At 36.5% G+C, this 18,477-nt stretch overlaps 3 protein-coding genes and 1 long non-coding RNA gene across 4 annotated transcripts; 2 read left to right on the forward strand and 2 right to left on the reverse strand.

The window, feature by feature from the left end:
- The first annotated feature begins 104 nt into the window (after window positions 1–104).
- On the forward strand, window positions 105–1,450 carry LOC103831093 (transcription factor MYB20). Its single transcript, XM_009106946.3, has 2 exons — window positions 105–617; window positions 718–1,450. The coding sequence occupies exons 1-2, from the start codon at window positions 355–357 to the stop codon at window positions 1,295–1,297; spliced, it is 843 nt and encodes a 280-aa protein (XP_009105194.1). The 5' UTR covers window positions 105–354; the 3' UTR covers window positions 1,298–1,450.
- Window positions 1,451–11,195: 9,745 nt separating this feature from the next.
- Window positions 11,196–13,969, reverse strand: LOC103831491 (putative F-box/FBD/LRR-repeat protein At5g44950). The gene is made up of 5 exons (XM_018653079.2): window positions 13,844–13,969; window positions 13,651–13,768; window positions 12,603–13,568; window positions 12,364–12,504; window positions 11,196–12,276 (listed from the first exon to the last, which is right to left on the reverse strand). The coding sequence occupies exons 1-5, from the start codon at window positions 13,963–13,965 to the stop codon at window positions 11,929–11,931; spliced, it is 1,695 nt and encodes a 564-aa protein (XP_018508595.2). The 5' UTR covers window positions 13,966–13,969; the 3' UTR covers window positions 11,196–11,928.
- Window positions 13,970–14,961: 992 nt separating this feature from the next.
- On the forward strand, window positions 14,962–15,571 carry LOC108869069. Its single transcript, XR_001955295.2, has 2 exons — window positions 14,962–15,193; window positions 15,294–15,571. It is a non-coding gene; the product is annotated as an uncharacterized LOC108869069 (long non-coding RNA).
- Window positions 15,518–18,476, reverse strand: LOC103831095 (putative F-box/FBD/LRR-repeat protein At5g44950). The gene is made up of 5 exons (XM_018653061.2): window positions 17,617–18,476; window positions 17,414–17,534; window positions 16,358–17,332; window positions 16,131–16,271; window positions 15,518–16,044 (listed from the first exon to the last, which is right to left on the reverse strand). Exons 1-5 carry the CDS (start codon window positions 17,736–17,738, stop codon window positions 15,697–15,699), a joined length of 1,707 nt encoding a protein of 568 aa, XP_018508577.2. The 5' UTR covers window positions 17,739–18,476; the 3' UTR covers window positions 15,518–15,696.
- Window position 18,477: the final 1 nt, after the last annotated feature.

Below are 18,477 nucleotides of genomic sequence, written 5' to 3' on the forward strand. Positions count from 1 at the left end.
AAAAATATAAGAAATGGAAAAATGAAAAGGGAATAATGGACCACCGATGTGTGAACAAAGATATGAAAAGGTTGAATTATATATATCTTAGTGCTCAAAATTTATCCTTACATTCTTTTTGCTCCCTTTAATCTTTATAAAAGCCTATAGATACAGACACATACATATATGTGCGTATGCATATATATAGGTGGTTGCCATGCTTACCCAACCATCTGTCCTCAACTTTCAATAACATTTACTCTCTCAGACGGTAGACAAAGACAGAGAGATAGAAAAAAGAAACAGAGTATATGCTGTGTTTTGTTCATTGATAAAAAATAGTGTTTGAAAGAACAAGAGGTAGAGAAAGAAATGGGGAGACAACCATGCTGTGACAAAGTAGGGTTGAAGAAAGGACCATGGAGTGCAGATGAAGACAGGAAGCTCATGAACTTCATCCTCACCCATGGACAATGTTGTTGGAGAGCTGTTCCTAAGCTTGCCGGTCTTCTCAGGTGTGGCAAGAGTTGTAGACTTCGTTGGACAAATTATCTTCGACCAGACCTTAAGAGAGGTCTTCTCTCGGATCACGAGGAGAAGATGGTCATTGACCTCCATTCCCAGCTCGGCAACAGGTTACAAAACATTTTTTTGTTTGTGTAAACTTTATTAAACCTGTATGAGAATTTATATTCTCTGTTTCTGAGATGTTTTTTTTTTTTTGGGTATGTGAAGGTGGTCAAAGATAGCTTCTCATTTACCAGGAAGAACAGACAATGAAATCAAGAACCACTGGAACACTCACATCAAGAAGAAGTTAAGGAAAATGGGGATCGATCCTCTCACTCATAAACCACTCTCTATAGTTGAACAAGAAGAAGACAAACCTTTAAAGAAGCTGCAGAAACCAATGAAGCAGACTGTGGAGGAACCAACTAATTATTGTCTTACCAAAGACAGCAACAGCAAAAACATGTTTATGGCAATGAATCTCGAGTATGGCGTCGAAGAAGTCCCTATGATTGATCCGGAGTGTTTAGAGCTTATCTGTAACAACTCTTCAATGTCTACTACATCCACATCCACGTCTTCCAGTTCATCTAATGAATCAAGCATCTTGAAGGATTTTCAGTTCCCGGATTTCGATTGGTCGGACTATGGTATTGATAATAATAATCATCATAATAATAATGGTGTGGACAACATAATGGAGAACAATGTGATGAGCCTGTGGGATGTTGATGACTTTAGCAGTTGGGATTTACTGTTAACTGATGATATTCCTCAGAGTTCTTCCACGTTTGGGTTGTTTTGAATTTATTTTAAAGTCAATATTTTCTTTGTAAAATGGAAACTACGTGGGGACAGAAAACCCTATATACACTTCTTCAGTCTTGTTTAAGGTGAGATTTTTTAAAAAAAAATTACTTGAGAAAAAGTTACAAAAAGAAAAATCAAATATATTTATTTTGTACAGACAAAAAGAGTTAGAGAGAATTGTGTGTCTGAGTGTAGACCAATTTTTGCTCTGTATTTTGGGTTCCATATTTTCACGTGTTCCGGTTTAGTATCACTTTGGCAATAAAAAGGAAAATTGCAATGAATGACAATAAATACATGTATTGTGTTAAGATTTAACTTATGGTTTCATAATCTCGATATCTCCTAACAAAACCTAATTTTCTTCATTCTGTAACGATGTGTTCTTATTCTATTTTGCTCCATACTTTGCTATGTCTGACGCAAAAAAAATTACATGCATATATATGAGCTACCAAGTCAAAGCTTATTGTACTAGCAAAGCTATTTTGTAAATTTTATGTTATATTTGGTTGCTTCGTTAGTAATATAAGATATAACAGGTCAGTATGAAAGTCTGTTTGAAGATCTGGTACATAAGTAAAGTACTTGTCTAGGTTTGTAGATATAAAGTGGCTATTTCTTGTTTACTTGAGAAAGGGTTCGTGTCTTCACTATTTCATAACTTGTATTAACTGGAAATAAAATAAAGGTTTGAATCTTGGAAGATAAAGAACTTTTTCTTTGAGTTAGTGAAACTTGAGAGAATCTCCCAATCTAACGTGGTGGATAGAAGATGTGAACTGGATTATCAATTCGTTATCCGTTCTTTATTTGCCTCTATCTTGAATTGCATGGAAGTTGAAATTTCACAATGGTTATTTATATTTCTGCTAGAGTGTATTTTCCGTTTTCAAATAAAATTCATCATTTTAACAAATTCACTCTATTTTTTTTTTTTTTTTTTTGAAACACTGCATTCATAAATCAGGACAAGACCACGTTATATTCCCGCAAACACATAACAAATTCACTCTATTTATTATCGTAGATACAGCAGTTTTAAGAATCTCAGCGAACTGACATAATCGAACTTTCTAAGAGTTGTGACTTATGAGTCCACCCATAAGTCATATGAATACGGAATGATAGAATACCATAAATCCCTTTATCGACACCGAAATATCGGGAGACAAATAGTGTCCGAGACAATGTCACCAGCATTTGGGTTTATTACCCGTTCCCAACGTCATGCTGACCTAATAATTTATTAAATTTAGATTTGACGAATTGGAGATGGTGTGTTTTAGGCCAAACCTAATGCGGTTTTAGAAATACATTTTCCTTTTTATATATCTTACTGGAACCGCGTCATCCTTTTCTTTAACAACAGAACCGCGTCATCCTAAGCAGTCAAAATAACTAATGACGTTATAATTATAGCGACATGTATTATTGTGAATATGACTTTTTAAGCTTTGAAGGTGATTTGGTAGATCCTCCTATTAGTTTAGTGGATATTTGGTACTTGATTAGTCTGATAGAAAGTAACTGAAATGAGCTTTGAGAATGTTGAAACCTAATTGGTTGAGAATAAACAGCAATAACTTAAGTGATCCAGTTGTTCACTTATAACTGGAAAAAGGAAAAAGGTCTTATTGAAAATAAAATAAAAAGCGAGTGGTTGGTAGAAAATGCTCCTTAGGAAATGTGTTTATGTGGAATGAGAGAGCTCGCGCGGCCCATAAGTTAATCATGAATCGACCGAGAAAACTCTTGTGCTATTTAAAACATTATACAATGCTCAATAAACTTCAAATATGAATTCTACCACCATAAATTGGTTCTACATTTTCTTGCCAACAAAACTCTACTAGACTAGTTCAAAATAGAATCCAATTCAAAAAGCTAAATTGGAAGAAAGAAATCAACATAAAACATAATTGTTGGAGAACTCTAAGACCATCTCCAATGGTACTCTATAATTTTCTCTATATTTCACTCTAAAATAGAGTAACTCTATTATAGAGTTGGATTTGCTCCAATGGTTCACTCTATAATAGAGTTACTCTATAATAGAGTGAAATATAGAGTATTCTTATTTTTTCACTCTATATTTGGAGTAAAAAAATAAGATTACTCTATATTTCACTCTATTATAGAGTGAACCATTGGAGCAAATTTAACTCTATAATAGAGTTACTCTATTTTAATGTAAATTATAGAGGAAAAAATAGAGTGCCCTTGGAGATGCTCTAAACGTCTCGTGTAAGTCTGTCATTGTATATTTTTTCTTTTACATATGTTTGATTAAAAAAAATTTACATCGTCGAAACACATTCACGAGAGAGGTAACAGCTAACCATTCTATTGGTGCACATATTATATTTATAAGTTAAGAATAAACTTCTGCAAAAATCACCTCCAAATTTTGTAAAATTGCCATGCATTACATAGCACAAATCAAAACTTCACGCATGGAATATGTTCTTTACTTCCAAAATGTTATCTTCTGTACTACAAAACTAATCTTGACCTATAAAAGAATTGGTTCTACATTTAAGATAAAAAGTTAGTAATTGTATAAACCATTGTTTTTTTTGGTCTAAAGTTAAACTATTGTTCTATGTTTAGTTAGTGAAATGGAGTTCAGAAACCAAGTAGTAAAGTTGGTTTGTAATTTAAAATAACAAAAAAATTTAAAATATTTATAATAGTAATAATTTAAAGTACATCTTAAAATCACAAGCTTAATAACACTGAATTTAAAAGAAAAGTTAAAAAATGTTGAATTAGTAAAAAAAATCATAAAAATGCAAATTACCATAAATTCCAAATTAAATGCATTCTTTTACAGCCTGTTATAATTCTCAGAAAATCATGAAATTTGTCAAATATTCTTCTTAATCACTTATTTTCCTTGTGTTTAACGCTATTTGCTACTACTATTAATTTCATATTACTTGATCATTGTCTCAGATCACTATAATCATCTTGTCATTTAGTAATGCTAGTTACGACTTTCATAGCGTTTACAAAAATCATTGTTTTATTTTTATCGAATCGAATCAAATTACTCTCACATCACAGAGATTTTTTTTTCACAGCGAAAAAATTCATCCATCTTAATTTTTCATTGCCATTCGTGACAATTATAAAATGTTTTCGGTTAATAAATAACCATTGTACGTTAAACTTTAATTTATTAAAAATGATATCTAAATTTCTCATCATGAATGTTCCAGTCATCAATTAGTGTTGGCACGGCTTTACTTTAATAATGAATTTTCTGTGCATATTATTGTGAATCTATGATGTGTCGTTTTATCTTAAATTCTGGATGACTATGATTAGTGGTTATTTTAAACGAAACTATTTCTCCTTTATATAATAAAATCAAAAAGCTTGAACTGAGGTTTCAAAAATGGGACACATGTCATGAAATTTGCTATATATACAGAAATTCATATTATTTCATATGTTTTTTGAACTTCATATTATTTCATATGTACCACTAAAGACACTTTCTTTTCTCCACCGAATTCTAGACAGCAATGTCGATGGAAAGTTCTTGTCCAAATGTTTTTTTCTTTAATTTTCCAAATTTATTTCCGAAATTTATTTTGCTTAATGTTTTGCTGTAAGTCGATAAAGAACCATACTCTTATATCGTCGTGGTCGGTGCATGCTTCACTGTTCAGCAAACTGTAGCAAATAGCACACATGATAGGAGTTCATGTTATCTTATAGTGTTTAGGTCGGTTCACGATTCCCTGCGCAAAGAAATAGCAACAGGGTAAAAGGGAGATCTCTACACTGTCCACTTAAATATGCAATGAAGAATTTCATGATGAACTAGAACTCCGTGTTTTCTATAATAGATATATGTCATCGACCTTGTTGATTTTAATTTGTCCACCATAATGACCATTATTCACGGTGGGTTTGTATTATCCTTTTTCGTGTCATATGCTTCTAATCAATTTTTCTTTTTTGGTTGGTTCTTTTCTTTTTAACACTGAAATACCATCACATAGTATAAAATGTTTTGAATTCTATATCATATTACCTTACAGTATGGAAACAATACGAATTTACCATGTGTTAATATGTCACATTCAACATATGTTTATTTTTTGCAAAAAAACATTCAACATATGAACTGGTTGTGGTCTCCTGATACTAAATGGTTGCTTCGAATTCGCCCCTGATTGTGCATAAACCTTAATTTGTTTTAGTCTTTTTTTACCTTTTTTGTGACTCTCTCTAGCACTTATGCTTTAATTAGCCCTTTAGATTTCTAGGATTTGATTTCTTCACTCTTGTAATCTCCTTGTCTCATTACCAGTTAATGAAATTCACATACTTAACACAAAAAAAACTGGTTGTGGTATAAATTATTTTGTTTGTAGACATGAAGAAATAACTATAATACATGTAATTTTGTGACATAAAGGCTTCAATTAGTAAAAAACTAGGGTAAAATGGTGGAAAGAAAAGTAAAGAAAATTATGTTTGGATCTATCAGCTTAAATTTTTCCTTCTGTTTTATGAAGAAGAAAAATTTTAGCTGAAAGAAACAAATCAATTGACAAAAGATGTATTTATTCCATTTTACTCCAGTTTATCCTATTTTGTTTACCAGTGAAAGCCAAAAAAAATGGAGAATCATAATTCAATACCAGGAAAATACATTTATAGCATACCAAATTGATCCCCGACAATCTATAAACCTTACCATTTCGACTCCAAAATTTACAACTAATTTCGTAATTTTATTACAGCAACCAATACCACAATGCCGAACAATTTCAGTTCATGAATGTTGGAGCAAATCGACACAAGAAGATGGGAACCGTTAGAGTTTGAATTGGTTTGAATTAGTCTTTTATGTTTTCTTATTTATCAAGTAGTGACCGAGTCTTTAGGTCCAAAACCGTTTCCACTATTGTCACGTTTGTTAGTTGCTGTTTCTTAGGAGTACGTTATGTTTCGTTGTAAGACTACTAATAGTCATTTGCTTCTGTTGAATAGAATCAGAGTTTTCATATACAAACTGAGCATTTGAGATTACAAATTGGTATCAGAGCTCTGTTGTGAAAAGAGAGAAAAGATGGGAGATGACAAGATGAAACTGCCGCAGTTCGATGGACATTGGGACCATTGGAGTGAAGTTATGGAGAACTTCTTCCGAGCCAGAGGACTATGGAGTTTGATCGAGATCGGGGTTGAGGAACCAGTGGATGTGACGGTGCTGACTGCAGAACAAAGCCTGCAATTGGAGAACAGCAAGATGAATGACCACAAGGTGAAACACTATCTCTATCAAAGCATCGATAGAGTAACGTGTGAGCAGATCTTGGACAGAAGAACCTCCAAGATCATTTGGGATTCAATGAAAGCGAAATTTGGTGGCAATGCTCGAGTGAAGAGATCATTGTTACAGAAGCTGAGAAGAGATTTCGAAGTATTGGAAATGAAAGAAGCTGAGAGTGTTGAAGAATACTTCACCCGTGTGCTGGCCATCACGAATCAGATGAGAAGCAATGGAGAGATCATGACTGACTCTAAGGTGGTTGAGAAGATTCTCAGAACTCTCAGTGAGAAGTTCATGTATGTTGTGGTGTCCATTGAGGAATCCAAAGACACTGAGAACATGTCATTGGATGAGCTGCAGAGTTCCTTGGTGGTGCACGAGCAGAAGTTCAAAAAGGTGGAGAAAGAGGATGATCAAGTGTTGAAGATCACACATGGACGAGGAACTGGATCCAGAGGCAGAGGTTTCTCAGGCAGAAGCAGGGGACGAGGTAGAGGAAGAACGTTCTTCAACAAGAGCACGGTGGAATGTTACAAGTGTCACAAACTTGGACATTTTCAAAATGAATGTCCTAAGTGGGAAGAAGAAGCCAACTATGCTGATCTTGATGAAGAGATGTTGCTAATGGCGTTCATTGAAGAAGAGGAAACTGATGAGATTCAAGCAGAGGAAGATATGGATCTCATTTCAGTTAACTCGCTGATGGTTAACACTGAGAAGCAAGAAAGCATGAAAAAAAAAATGTGGTTCCTTGACTCTGGCTGCTCTAACCATATGAGTGGAAACAAGAATCTGTTCTCAAAGCTAGATGAGAGTTTCAGACACTCAGTCAAGCTTGGCAACAATAAGAGGATGGAAGTAGTTGGGAAAGGGAATCTAAAGCTGGTTCTGAATGGAGCAAGCTACATGATAAGTGATGTCTACTACGTGCCAGAACTCAAAAACAATCTACTGAGTCTCGGACAACTTCAAGAGAAGAGGATCACAGTCATCATTCAAAAGGGAATCTGCAAGATCTATCATGAGGAGAGGGGTTTGATCGCTGAGAGTAAGATGAGCACAAACCGAATGTTCACACTGATCGATCAAGGAAGGGATGATCCGGAGTCAAAGGAACAGAGATGCTTGCAGACAATCTCAGAAGACATGCCGAAGCTGTGGCATGAACGGTATGGCCACATCAGTCACCGAGGGATGAAAACATTGCAGAGCAAAGGTATGGTGCGAGGTCTTCCAGATTTTGGAACTCAAAACTTCACATGCTCAGATTGTTTAGTTGGAAAACAACCAAGGAAGGCGATTCCTAAGAAGAGTACATGGAGAGCCAAGGAAGTTTTGGAGCTGATTCACTCTGATATATGCGGCCCCATAAGTCCCACATCCAACAGTGGAATGAGGTACATATTGTGCTTCATTGATGATTTCAGTAGGAAAGATTGGATGTATCTTCTGAAGAAGAAGTCAGAGGCATTTGAGGAGTTCAAGCTGTTCAAAAGGATGGTGGAAACCGAGACAGGAAAGGTTATCAAAGGCCTGAGGACAGACAGAGGAGGAGAATACACATCACTCGAGTTCTCTACCTACTGCAAGGAGCAAAGCATCAGGAGACAGTTGACTACAGCCTACACTCCTCAGCAGAATGGCATAGCTGAAAGAAAGAACCGCACAGTGATGAACATGGTCAGGTCCATGCTCTCTACCAAACAAGTGCCTAGAGAGTTCTGGACAGAAGCCGTGAAATGGACTTTCTACGTTCTCAATAGATGTCCTACATTTGCGATCAAGGACATCACGCCACAAGAAGCCTGGAGTGGGTTGAAGCCGAGTGTTGAACACTTCAGAGTTTGGGGATGCATCGGGCATGTGCACATTCCAGATCAGAAGCGAAGTAAACTTGATGACAAGAGCATTCCATGTGTTCTATTTGGATTCTCTGAGGAATCTAAAGGTTACAGATTGTACAATCCAAAGACCAAAAGGATTGTGACAAGTCGTGATGTGGTATTTGAGGAAACAAGAGGATGGGACTGGAAGGAGAATAAGGATCATCACGCTGAAGGCACAACTGGTGATCTAACATGGAATGGAGACGACTTAGACTGGGAAGAGAGTGATGACGAAGATCACAATGCAAGAGAAGGAGATCAGAATGAAGGAAATATTGAAGCAGAGCAACCTGAGGAAGATGATGAAGAGACTCAGACTGAGCAAATCAGGGAGGGTAGAACCAGAAGGCCTCCACGCTACCTAAGTGACTATGTTCATGAAGTCATAGACGATGAAGAAGATGAAGTCAACATGGTGGAGTTGAATGCAACAGATCCCTCAACTTTTGAAGAAGCCGAGAAAAGTTCAAAGTGGAGGGAAGCAATGAATGAAGAAATAAACTCCATCGAGAAGAATCAGACATGGGAGCTTTGTTTCTTGCCTGATAATGCTAAGTGCATAGGTGTGAAGTGGATATACAAGATAAAACTCAATGAGCTTGGTGAGACGATCAAGTACAAGGCGAGGTTAGTAGCAAAAGGCTACTCACAGGAGCATGGAGTTGACTACACTGAGGTATATGCTCCAGTTGCTCGTATGGATACTATCAGAACCATCATAGCCATTGCAGCTCAGAAATCGTGGATCATCTATCAGCTTGATGTCAAGTCAGCATTTCTCCATGGAGTACTCACCGAGGACGTCTACATACAACAGCCTAAAGGGTATGAAGTTGAAGGTCAAGAAGATAAGGTGTATAAGCTTCACAAGGCACTTTACGGCTTAAAACAAGCTCCAAGGGCCTGGTTCAGCCGCATTGAAGAGTACTTCTTGAGGTCTGGTTTCACAAAATCTCAGAATGAGGAGACGTTGTTCCTAAAGATCAACAATCAAGGTAACATTTTGATTGTTAGCGTTTATGTCGATGACTTGATCTACACGGGAAGTAATTTTGAGATGATGATGGAGTTTAAGAAATCTATGCAAGAGGAATTTGATATGACTGATCTAGGCAAGATGAGATACTTCTTGGGGATTGAGGTGCATCAGGTGTCTACTGGAATTCACATTTCACAAACCAAGTATGCTGTGGAGATCTTAAAGCGATTTGACATGAAAGATTGCAACTCAGTCTCAAATCCAATGGTGCCAGGAGAGAAGCTCGACATGGATGCAGAAGGAGAAAGAGTTGATGAGACACTCTACAAACAGATGATTGGGAGCCTCATGTACATCACAACTACACGGCCTGATCTTCAGTTCTCTGTAAGTCTATTGAGCCGTTTCATGTCCAGACCAACGAGGATGCATGCTCAAGCTGTAAAGAAAGTATTGAGGTATTTGAAGGGCACCACCGACTTTGGAATCTGGTACAATGGAGGAGGAGCAGGAGAGCTAGGTGTATACACAGACAGTGACTTCGCAGGAGATGTTGACAGTAGGAAGAGTACTTCAGGGTATGCATTTCTGATGGATGATGCAGCGGTCGCATGGTGTTCTAAGAAGCAACCTATAGTCACATTGTCCACTACTGAAGCCGAGTATGTAGCTGCCTCAATGTGTGCTTGTCAAGCTATTTGGTTCAAACGAGTATTGATGGAGTTGGGATGTGAGATGGAAGGAAGCACTGTCATTCTTTGTGACAACACATCAACAATCAAATTGTCAAAGAATCCAGTGTTTCATGGTAGATGCAAGCACATTGGAGTGAGGTTTCACTTCTTACGTGATCTAGTTAACAATGGTGAGATAAGTTTGGAGCATTGTGACACAGGAGAACAAGTCGCAGACGTGTTCACGAAACCATTAAGGAGGGAAGTGTTCGAGAAGATGAGGAGCAGACTTGGGATTTGCTCAGTTAAGGAGAAGCTGAAACTTGAAGAAGGACCAAGTTCAGCTTAGGGAGGGTTTGTTGGAGCAAATCGACACAAGAAGATGGGAGCCGTTGGAGTTTGAATTGGTTTGAATTAGTCTTTTATGTTTTCTTATTTATCAAGTAGTGACCGAGTCTTTAGGTCCAAAACCGTTTCCACTATTGTCACGTTTGTTAGTTGCTGTTTCTTAGGAGTACGTTCTGTTTCGTTGTAAGACTACTAATAGTCATTTGCTTCTGTTGAATAGAATCAGAGTTTTCATATACAAACTGAGCATTTGAGATTACAATGAATTCAGCTCAAGTTCATAATAATCAGCATTGTTATAGCTTTAATCTTCTTACATATTCCTAAAGCTAGTTAGCTTTTCCAAGTTTAATTAGTTTAACGTCTAATCGTTATTGTTATATATAATATGTATATGATTGAATGCTATGTTTGTGTAGTACGTTCGTAAAACCAAATAAATAATGAAGTGGACATAGGTGGAGAGACATTACTGGATGGGGGCGGGCAGATAATGATAATATTGTCTTCCATATTGGCCCATCCATCATCTTTTTATCGTGACACACGATCCCTATCTATTCTATTCCCTGAATATGCTTTTAATTTTATTCCCTCTTAAGCAAAAGAATACACATATTTATGTAAAGATACGTAACACTAAATCATTTATCCAAGCCCTGATTGTAATTGGAACGCAAATGAACCCTCATAGAACACTTTCGTTTTGATTTTAGTTGATAAATTTTCTCTTAGGATTAAATTTTGATATATATATATATAACTTTAATTGATCTTCTGATACGCTAAAACTGAACTTATGTGAATTTTGCCATCATTGGTCATGATATTTTTGTCAAATATGTGCTGCTAGCCTCATAATTGATATATAATTTATACATGGTGTAATAATAAACGTCACCAACAAAAAAAGAACTTTCGAATAGTTAATGACTTTTATATGCATATTAACAAATGGCTACAATAATATTTACGGCGAATATGGAATTGTAATTAGACGGAAAAATGTGGGCCAACAATAAACATTTGACACAAATATGTGGCAAAACGAATTCGACACATAAAATATAGAAAATAATAAATTAATCATGGCGGCAGGAAGACAGGTTCATAAAGTAGTTTTTGCTTTTCTTTGCCTAAATCTTTGTGGACTTGGCTTTAGACAAAATCCGATTGGGCCTCTGTTGAGCTAAGCTAGTCTACAACGAAGAACTAACTGAAGGAATGAGTTGGGAAAATAGAAAGCCCATCGTCTATTCGAATCGTTTTCTTTAGTGGCAATGGCATCACAAATGAAAATATGCATCAAAATTAACAGAGATAATCAGAGAAAATGGTAGTAATCACGTGAAGAAGACCAGAGAATCATAAAACCATATCCTCTAAAATGCTAGGCCAAACTCCATTTTTTCACAACAAAATATATTATTCCTAAACAGATCTTCAAAGAGATGTCAGATGATTGAAGATCTCACATCCGGGAGAACCTATTGTGAACGTAGGAAGCGCCTCCGAGATCTCTAAGACGCTGTTGGTGACAGGAGAGAAACACAAAACGAGTTTCTTGAGGACCAGTGAGTTCTCAAGAATATACCTCACAACTTCAATCCAAATCTTCTTCATGTGTTTTGATACTTTGGTTCTCTTGATGTACCTCGCTCTTTTCTTCCCAGCTTTCTCCACCGTGGCCACTTCTTTAACCTCAACACACTCAAGCGTACATAGTAAGCACTGTGGCACAACGGTAAGCTCAAGGTTCTCTGGTTCTAAGTCCTTCAAATAAAGCAAGTTCTGCCAAACAAAATAAAATAGAAAACCAAAATTAGTTTATGTGTTCTTAGGCCAAAAAAATCATATAGTTTAGTAACAAGAATGTACCAATGTGAGGTGTTTCAGCTTCGGGAAACCTTCAAGAAAATATGGCAAAGTTTGTAATAAGACGGTGCAGAACGAAGCCTCTAAACGAGTTAAGTTGCAAAATTTGGTGAACGGTCCATGTTTCATGCAAGAATAAAGGACCTGCAATAATAAGAACACAATAACAATTCATTTGGTGTTACAAAATAAAATAAAAATAACAATAACAATTCATTCATTGTTTTGTTATAAATGCATACCTCGAGTGTAGGCTGAGAGATGATCATATGTCTAACACTAGGTATCCCTTTTAGAAAATCACTGATAATAGATTTCTTGATCTGCAAGGTACTAGTACCGAACTGTGTATCAATGTCGACCTTGAACAAGGAACTCAGATTCTTCACCACAACTTTATCAGATAGATCATCTCTGAAGTTCATATACTTGAGCTCCGGAGCATCAACCTCAACAGCATACTCTTTACCATAAATTTTCCTGGAGCGCCCAAACTTCACACGAAACCTCTTCAGACACTGAGATCTCACACGCAGGAAAGGCACATTGTCATCAAAAACCCTAAACACCGTCAGATCTTCAAGAACAGGACAGCCTGAGATGAGCTTCTCTACGATCAAAGGATCCTTGGTGGTAATGTCTTCGAGATGCATGGTCTTGAGACAAGGCAGAGAAACACCAAACTCAGGAGGATTCTGCATTCCTACGTTTGCAAGCTTGAGAGAAACCAAAGTGTTGCTCTTGTAAATGTTAACATGTACGAGATCGTTGGTGAGAGGACGCTTGAGTGTGCTACTGCCAACGTCTAGTTGTTGAACTCCACGGTTAACCATTCCGGCAATGAACTCACTGGTCCCATGGAGACAAACATTGCGCCCGTTGTACGTTACCTTGAACCTCTGCAGACGCGAGCCACGGTTGATCTGGAAAAACGTGACGATGAAGTTCCGTATGGCGGGGGGTTCATGGGAGTGAAACTCTAGCCCTGGGACCTGAAGCCATAGATCTTTAAATCTCTTCGATAAAAAGCTCGTCTTGATAGACTCTTTGGTGGGAAGGTATAAGAGTATCTGAGTTATCAAAGTGTCAGGAAGCAAGCTGAGTCTATCTGAAAATCTCATATCACGGAGACGGTTCCATAGTTCTTGAACTTCCTTCTCAAGGTAATGTATGCGAACTTCAAGATCACGTGGATTCGAGTACTCCTCCTGCCAACAAGAATCAAATCATCAAGAACTAGAAGAAGAATGAGACTTATCAGAATTGGTAAAAAAAAGGTTTGAGACGAACCTCTGAGTTCGCCGAGCTCATCAGTTTAGACTCTAGATAAACTGTGTATATAGAGAGAAACCTTTGGAGTGTTCTACTAGAAGTCCCCGGAGTTACTCTCCGTTGTAAGATAACGTTACTGGATAGATTGAGATATTGTCAATACAGTGAAGAAGGAATAAAAGCATTGAATGAAAGAAAGAAAGATCGTTACATTCTTGTTCGCATAGCTTGACGTATTGTGTCATTGAAACGAATCTGCCGAGGATGAGCAAGATCATAGTCCTGCTGCGTTTTGAGCAGGGATGAAACAAACGACACCAAAGGTTCAGCCATTCGCAATCGGAGACGAAGAGGAGGATGATCGGAGAAGACGAACAATTGGTGGGAAACAAAAAGCAAGGGTTTATATGCTTTTTATACGGCATAATTTAAATATATTTCCTGAAAATTTAACTCTATATTGTCTCCTGATTAATTGAATTTCTTTTTGGTAACCTTTTAGTTGACAAATTTAGATTATGCGTTTGAGTTTTAGTTAGGTGTAGTAGATTTTATTTAAATTTTTAAACTTTAACTAAAATCACTCAAATAACTTCAAAACTCCCCTACATCCCACCATAATTAAAACATTCCACAACTCCTTAAATATAGTTTTTGGGTTTGTAAAGAGTAGAATTTCAACAGGAACTGTAAGATATTTTATTTATTGTTTTTTTTAGGTTCTAATCCGTGACAAAATACAAAGTTGTAATTTAAAACTAAAATTTGGGCTAAAATGTGAAATTTTATTGAAAAAGATAAACTACACCTGATTTTATATATTTAATATATTTTATTAGATAAAATTTTAATATGTGCCAAAATGAAGAAAGTTGTATTTAGGAAAAAAAATTTTTTTTTAACTAATTCTAATACAAGTAAATAGCTTCATTTTATCCCTTAACCAGCTTGTTAAGAATAACTTGAGCTGCAAGTTATTGAAGCTTACCCAACGTTAAAAAACCTCCGTTTTTCGTTTGTTTGTGGATGAAACGAAATAATATATTTGAGTTTAGTACCTAAAACCCGAAAGCATTCACGCTAAAATCCAATGAGAAAGGTTTTATATGTATCATACAATATATGATGGAAAACTGTGTAAATTCACCACTTCACACACAAAGATTTCAGCAATATCCGATGCAGTAAATGGGTGTTTAAGTGTGCATTTTCTTAATCTGTCCACAATTACCATTACTGGAGGTAGGAAAATCTTTATTAAAATCCGTGATGATGTCTTGTCACACTTCTGAAGAAATGGTAAGGGGTTGAAGTAGTCATGTCAGCGATAGTGTGGATGTCGTGTGAGTCTGACAAATCCCACACTGAGATAGATATTATTGGATAGAATGGAGTACATTATGCCAATGAAAAGAACACTGGATTCGTTTCAAAAGTTTTGAACACTCCGGAATGTCCTCCTTGAATACCGTCGTGAAACTCATGAAGGATCAAGGGAAGAAAGTGTGATGCTTGCGGAATCAACAAGCAACATTTGAACCAAACGCGTCCATTAATCATAGTAAGACCTTTTTCATAGGTTCACCAGGTGTGATCTGAATTTTAACACTCTGTTGCCTTCATCCTGCTCAATTTATGCATAAATATCTTTCGGATGAAAGACAACATGAACACTTAAGGACATATACACAAGCTGCTACCGATCCACCGACTGCATTTGACACAAAAAACCATCGGCTGCCTTGTGTTTCTTCTTGGGCAATTAAACCCCGTTGCAACATAGCATAATGGCATTGGCAGGAACGTGACCTCATTGAACATAACGTCGTCATTGGCGAATTCTCTGGTTAATTAAAGGAGTTAGAATTGGGCCAAATTGTGTTGGATTCTATTTTGTACACAACGAAAAACATTTAGTGTCCTTTTTTGATCTGTCATTCAAAAAAGTGAAACCTTAGATAAAAACTTAAGGTAAGTGTAGCAATACTATAACTTAGCTTTTCTTTTACACTGGAGAAAAAAAAGCAAAAGGTTCAAAGAGATTATTCCTTCCTAAAAAAATCTTCAAAGAGATGTCAGATTATTGATGATTTCACATCCGGGAGAACGTATTGTGAACGTAGGAAGCGCCTCCGAGATCTCTAAGACGCTATTGGTAACCGAAGAGAAACACAAAACGAGTTTCTTGAGGACTAACGAGTTCTCAAGAATATACCTCACTGCTTCAATCCAAATCTTCTTCATGTGTTTCGATACTTTGGTTCTCTTGATGTACCTCGCTCTTTTCTTCCCAGCTTTCTCCACCGTGGCCACTTCTTTAACCTCAACACACTCAAGCGTACATAGTAAGCACTGTGGCACAACGGTAAGCTCAAGGTTCTCTGGTTCTAAGTCCTTCAAATAAAGCAAGTTCTGCCAAACAAATTAAAATAGAAAACCAAAATTAGTTTATGTGTTCTTAGGCCAAAAAAACATATAGTTTAGTAACAAGAATGTACCAATGTGAGGTGTTTCAGCTTCGGGAAACCTTCAAGAAAATGTGGCAACCTTTGTAATAAGTCGGTGCAGAACGAAACCTCTAAGCGAGTTAAGTTGCTAAATTTGGTGAACGCTCCATTATTCATCCAAGAATAAAGGCTCTGCAAGAACAAACATAATAACAATTTATTTGGTGTTACAAAAATAATAATAACAATTTATTCATTGTTTGTTATAAATGTATTACCTCGAGTGTAGGCTGAGAGATGATCATATGTCTTACACCAGAAACACCCTTGAGAAAATCACTGATAATAGCTTGCTTCATCTGCACGGTAATAGTAGTGGTAATACCAAAACTGAATTGTGCATCAATGTCGACCTTGAACAAGGAACTCAGATTCTTAGCCACAACTCTATCAGATAGATTATCTCCGAAGTTCATATACTTGAGACCCGGAGCATCAACCTCAACAGCATACTCTTTACCATGAATTATTCTGGCACGACTTAACTTCACACAAAACCTCTTCAGACTGAGAGATCTCACACGCATCACCGGTACATTGTCATCAAAAGCCCTAAACACCGTCAGATCTTCAAGGACAGGACAACCTGAGATGAGCTTCTCTACGATCAAAGGATCCTTGGTGGTAATGTCTTCGAGATGCATGGTCTTGAGACAAGGCAGAGAAACACCAAACTCAGGAGGATTCTGCAATCCCACGTTTGCAAGCTTGAGAGAAACCAAAGTGTTGCTCTTGTAAATGTTAACATGTACGAGATCGTTGGTGAGAGGACGCTTGAGTGTGCTACTGCCAACGTCTAGTTGTTGAACTCCACGGTTAATCACTCCGGCGATGAACTCACTGTTCCCATGGCTACAAACATTGCGTCCGTTGTACGTTATCTTGAACTTCTGGAGACGCGAGCCACGGTTCCTCTGGAGAAACGTGGCGATGAAGTTCTGTATGGCGGCGGGTTCATGGGAGTGCATCTCTAGCCCTGGGACCTGAAGCCATAGATCTTTAAATCTCTTCGATAAAATTTTTGTCTTGATGGAATCTTTGGTGGGAAGGTATAAGAGTATCTGAGTTATCAAAGTGTCCGGAAGCGCGCTGAGTCTATCTGAGGTATCACGGAAACGGTTATAGAGTTCTTTAACTTCCTTCAGAAGATAATGCACGCGGACTTCAAGATCACGTGGATTCGAGTACTCCTCCTGCCAACAAGAATCTAATCATCAAGAACTAGAAGAAGAATGAGACTTATCAGAATTGGTAAAAAAAGGTTTAATACGAACCTCTGAGTTGGCCGAGTTCATCAGTTTAGACTCTAGATAGTCTGTGTATATAGAGAGAAACCTTTGGAGTCTTGGAGTGTCGGTCGTCGGGGTAGGTCGACTCCGTTGTAAGATGACAGTACTGGAGAGATTGAGATATTGTCAATACAGTGAAAAAGGTATAAAAGCATTGAATGAAAGAAAGAAAGAAAGAAGATTGTTACATTTTTTTCCGCATAGCTTGACGTGATGTGTCACTGAAAGGTTTCTGCCGAGGATGAGAAAGAGCATAGTCCGGCTGCGTCTTGAGCAGGAATGAAAGAAACGACACGAAAGGTTCAGCCATTCGCAATCGGAGAAGACGAACAATTGCTGGGACTCAAAAAACAAGGGCTTAGCTTATATGCTTTTTATACGCATAAGTTAAATATATTTCCAGAAAATTTGACTCTATTGTCTCTCATTAATTGAATTTCTTTTGGCAACCATTTATAGTTAACAAATTAAATATAGTTTTTAAGATTGTGTGTTTGAGTTTTAGGTTTATATTGCATAATATATGGAAAATTAAGTCGTTAGAATTTATTTTGTTTCCTTTTTGATATTCTTAAATTAACTCCATTGTCTTTTCTGAGTTTATTTTGACTTTTGATACAGATTTTTTATATATAGTCATTTTCTTATTTGAAAAGAGAAAATTCACTTTTTTAACTGAAAACTGTTGTCAAAAGTTATATAAATAATAATAGAAACATAATAAACATAATAAATAATAACTGCGAACATAATAATCTACATTAGAAATTATTTTGTTTCCTTTTTATATTCTTAAATTAACTACATTGTCTTTTTTCTGAGTTTATTTTGACTTTTAATACCGATTTTTTATATGAAGTCACTTTTTTCAAAAAAAAACTGTTGTCAAAAGTTATATAAATAATTCCACCACTTGTTGGATGTATAATCCGGAACGGGAAGCAAGTACTAATTTGAATGGATATTCAATAAATGTAAAAAAACTCATTAATCAGAAAGCAAAAGATGACACTATTATGCGAGAGAACTTTTAATTTACAACTAAATCT

The sequence above is a fragment of the Brassica rapa genome, chromosome A07 (genome assembly GCF_000309985.2).
Source record: "Brassica rapa cultivar Chiifu-401-42 chromosome A07, CAAS_Brap_v3.01, whole genome shotgun sequence".
NCBI lineage: Eukaryota > Viridiplantae > Streptophyta > Magnoliopsida > Brassicales > Brassicaceae > Brassica > Brassica rapa.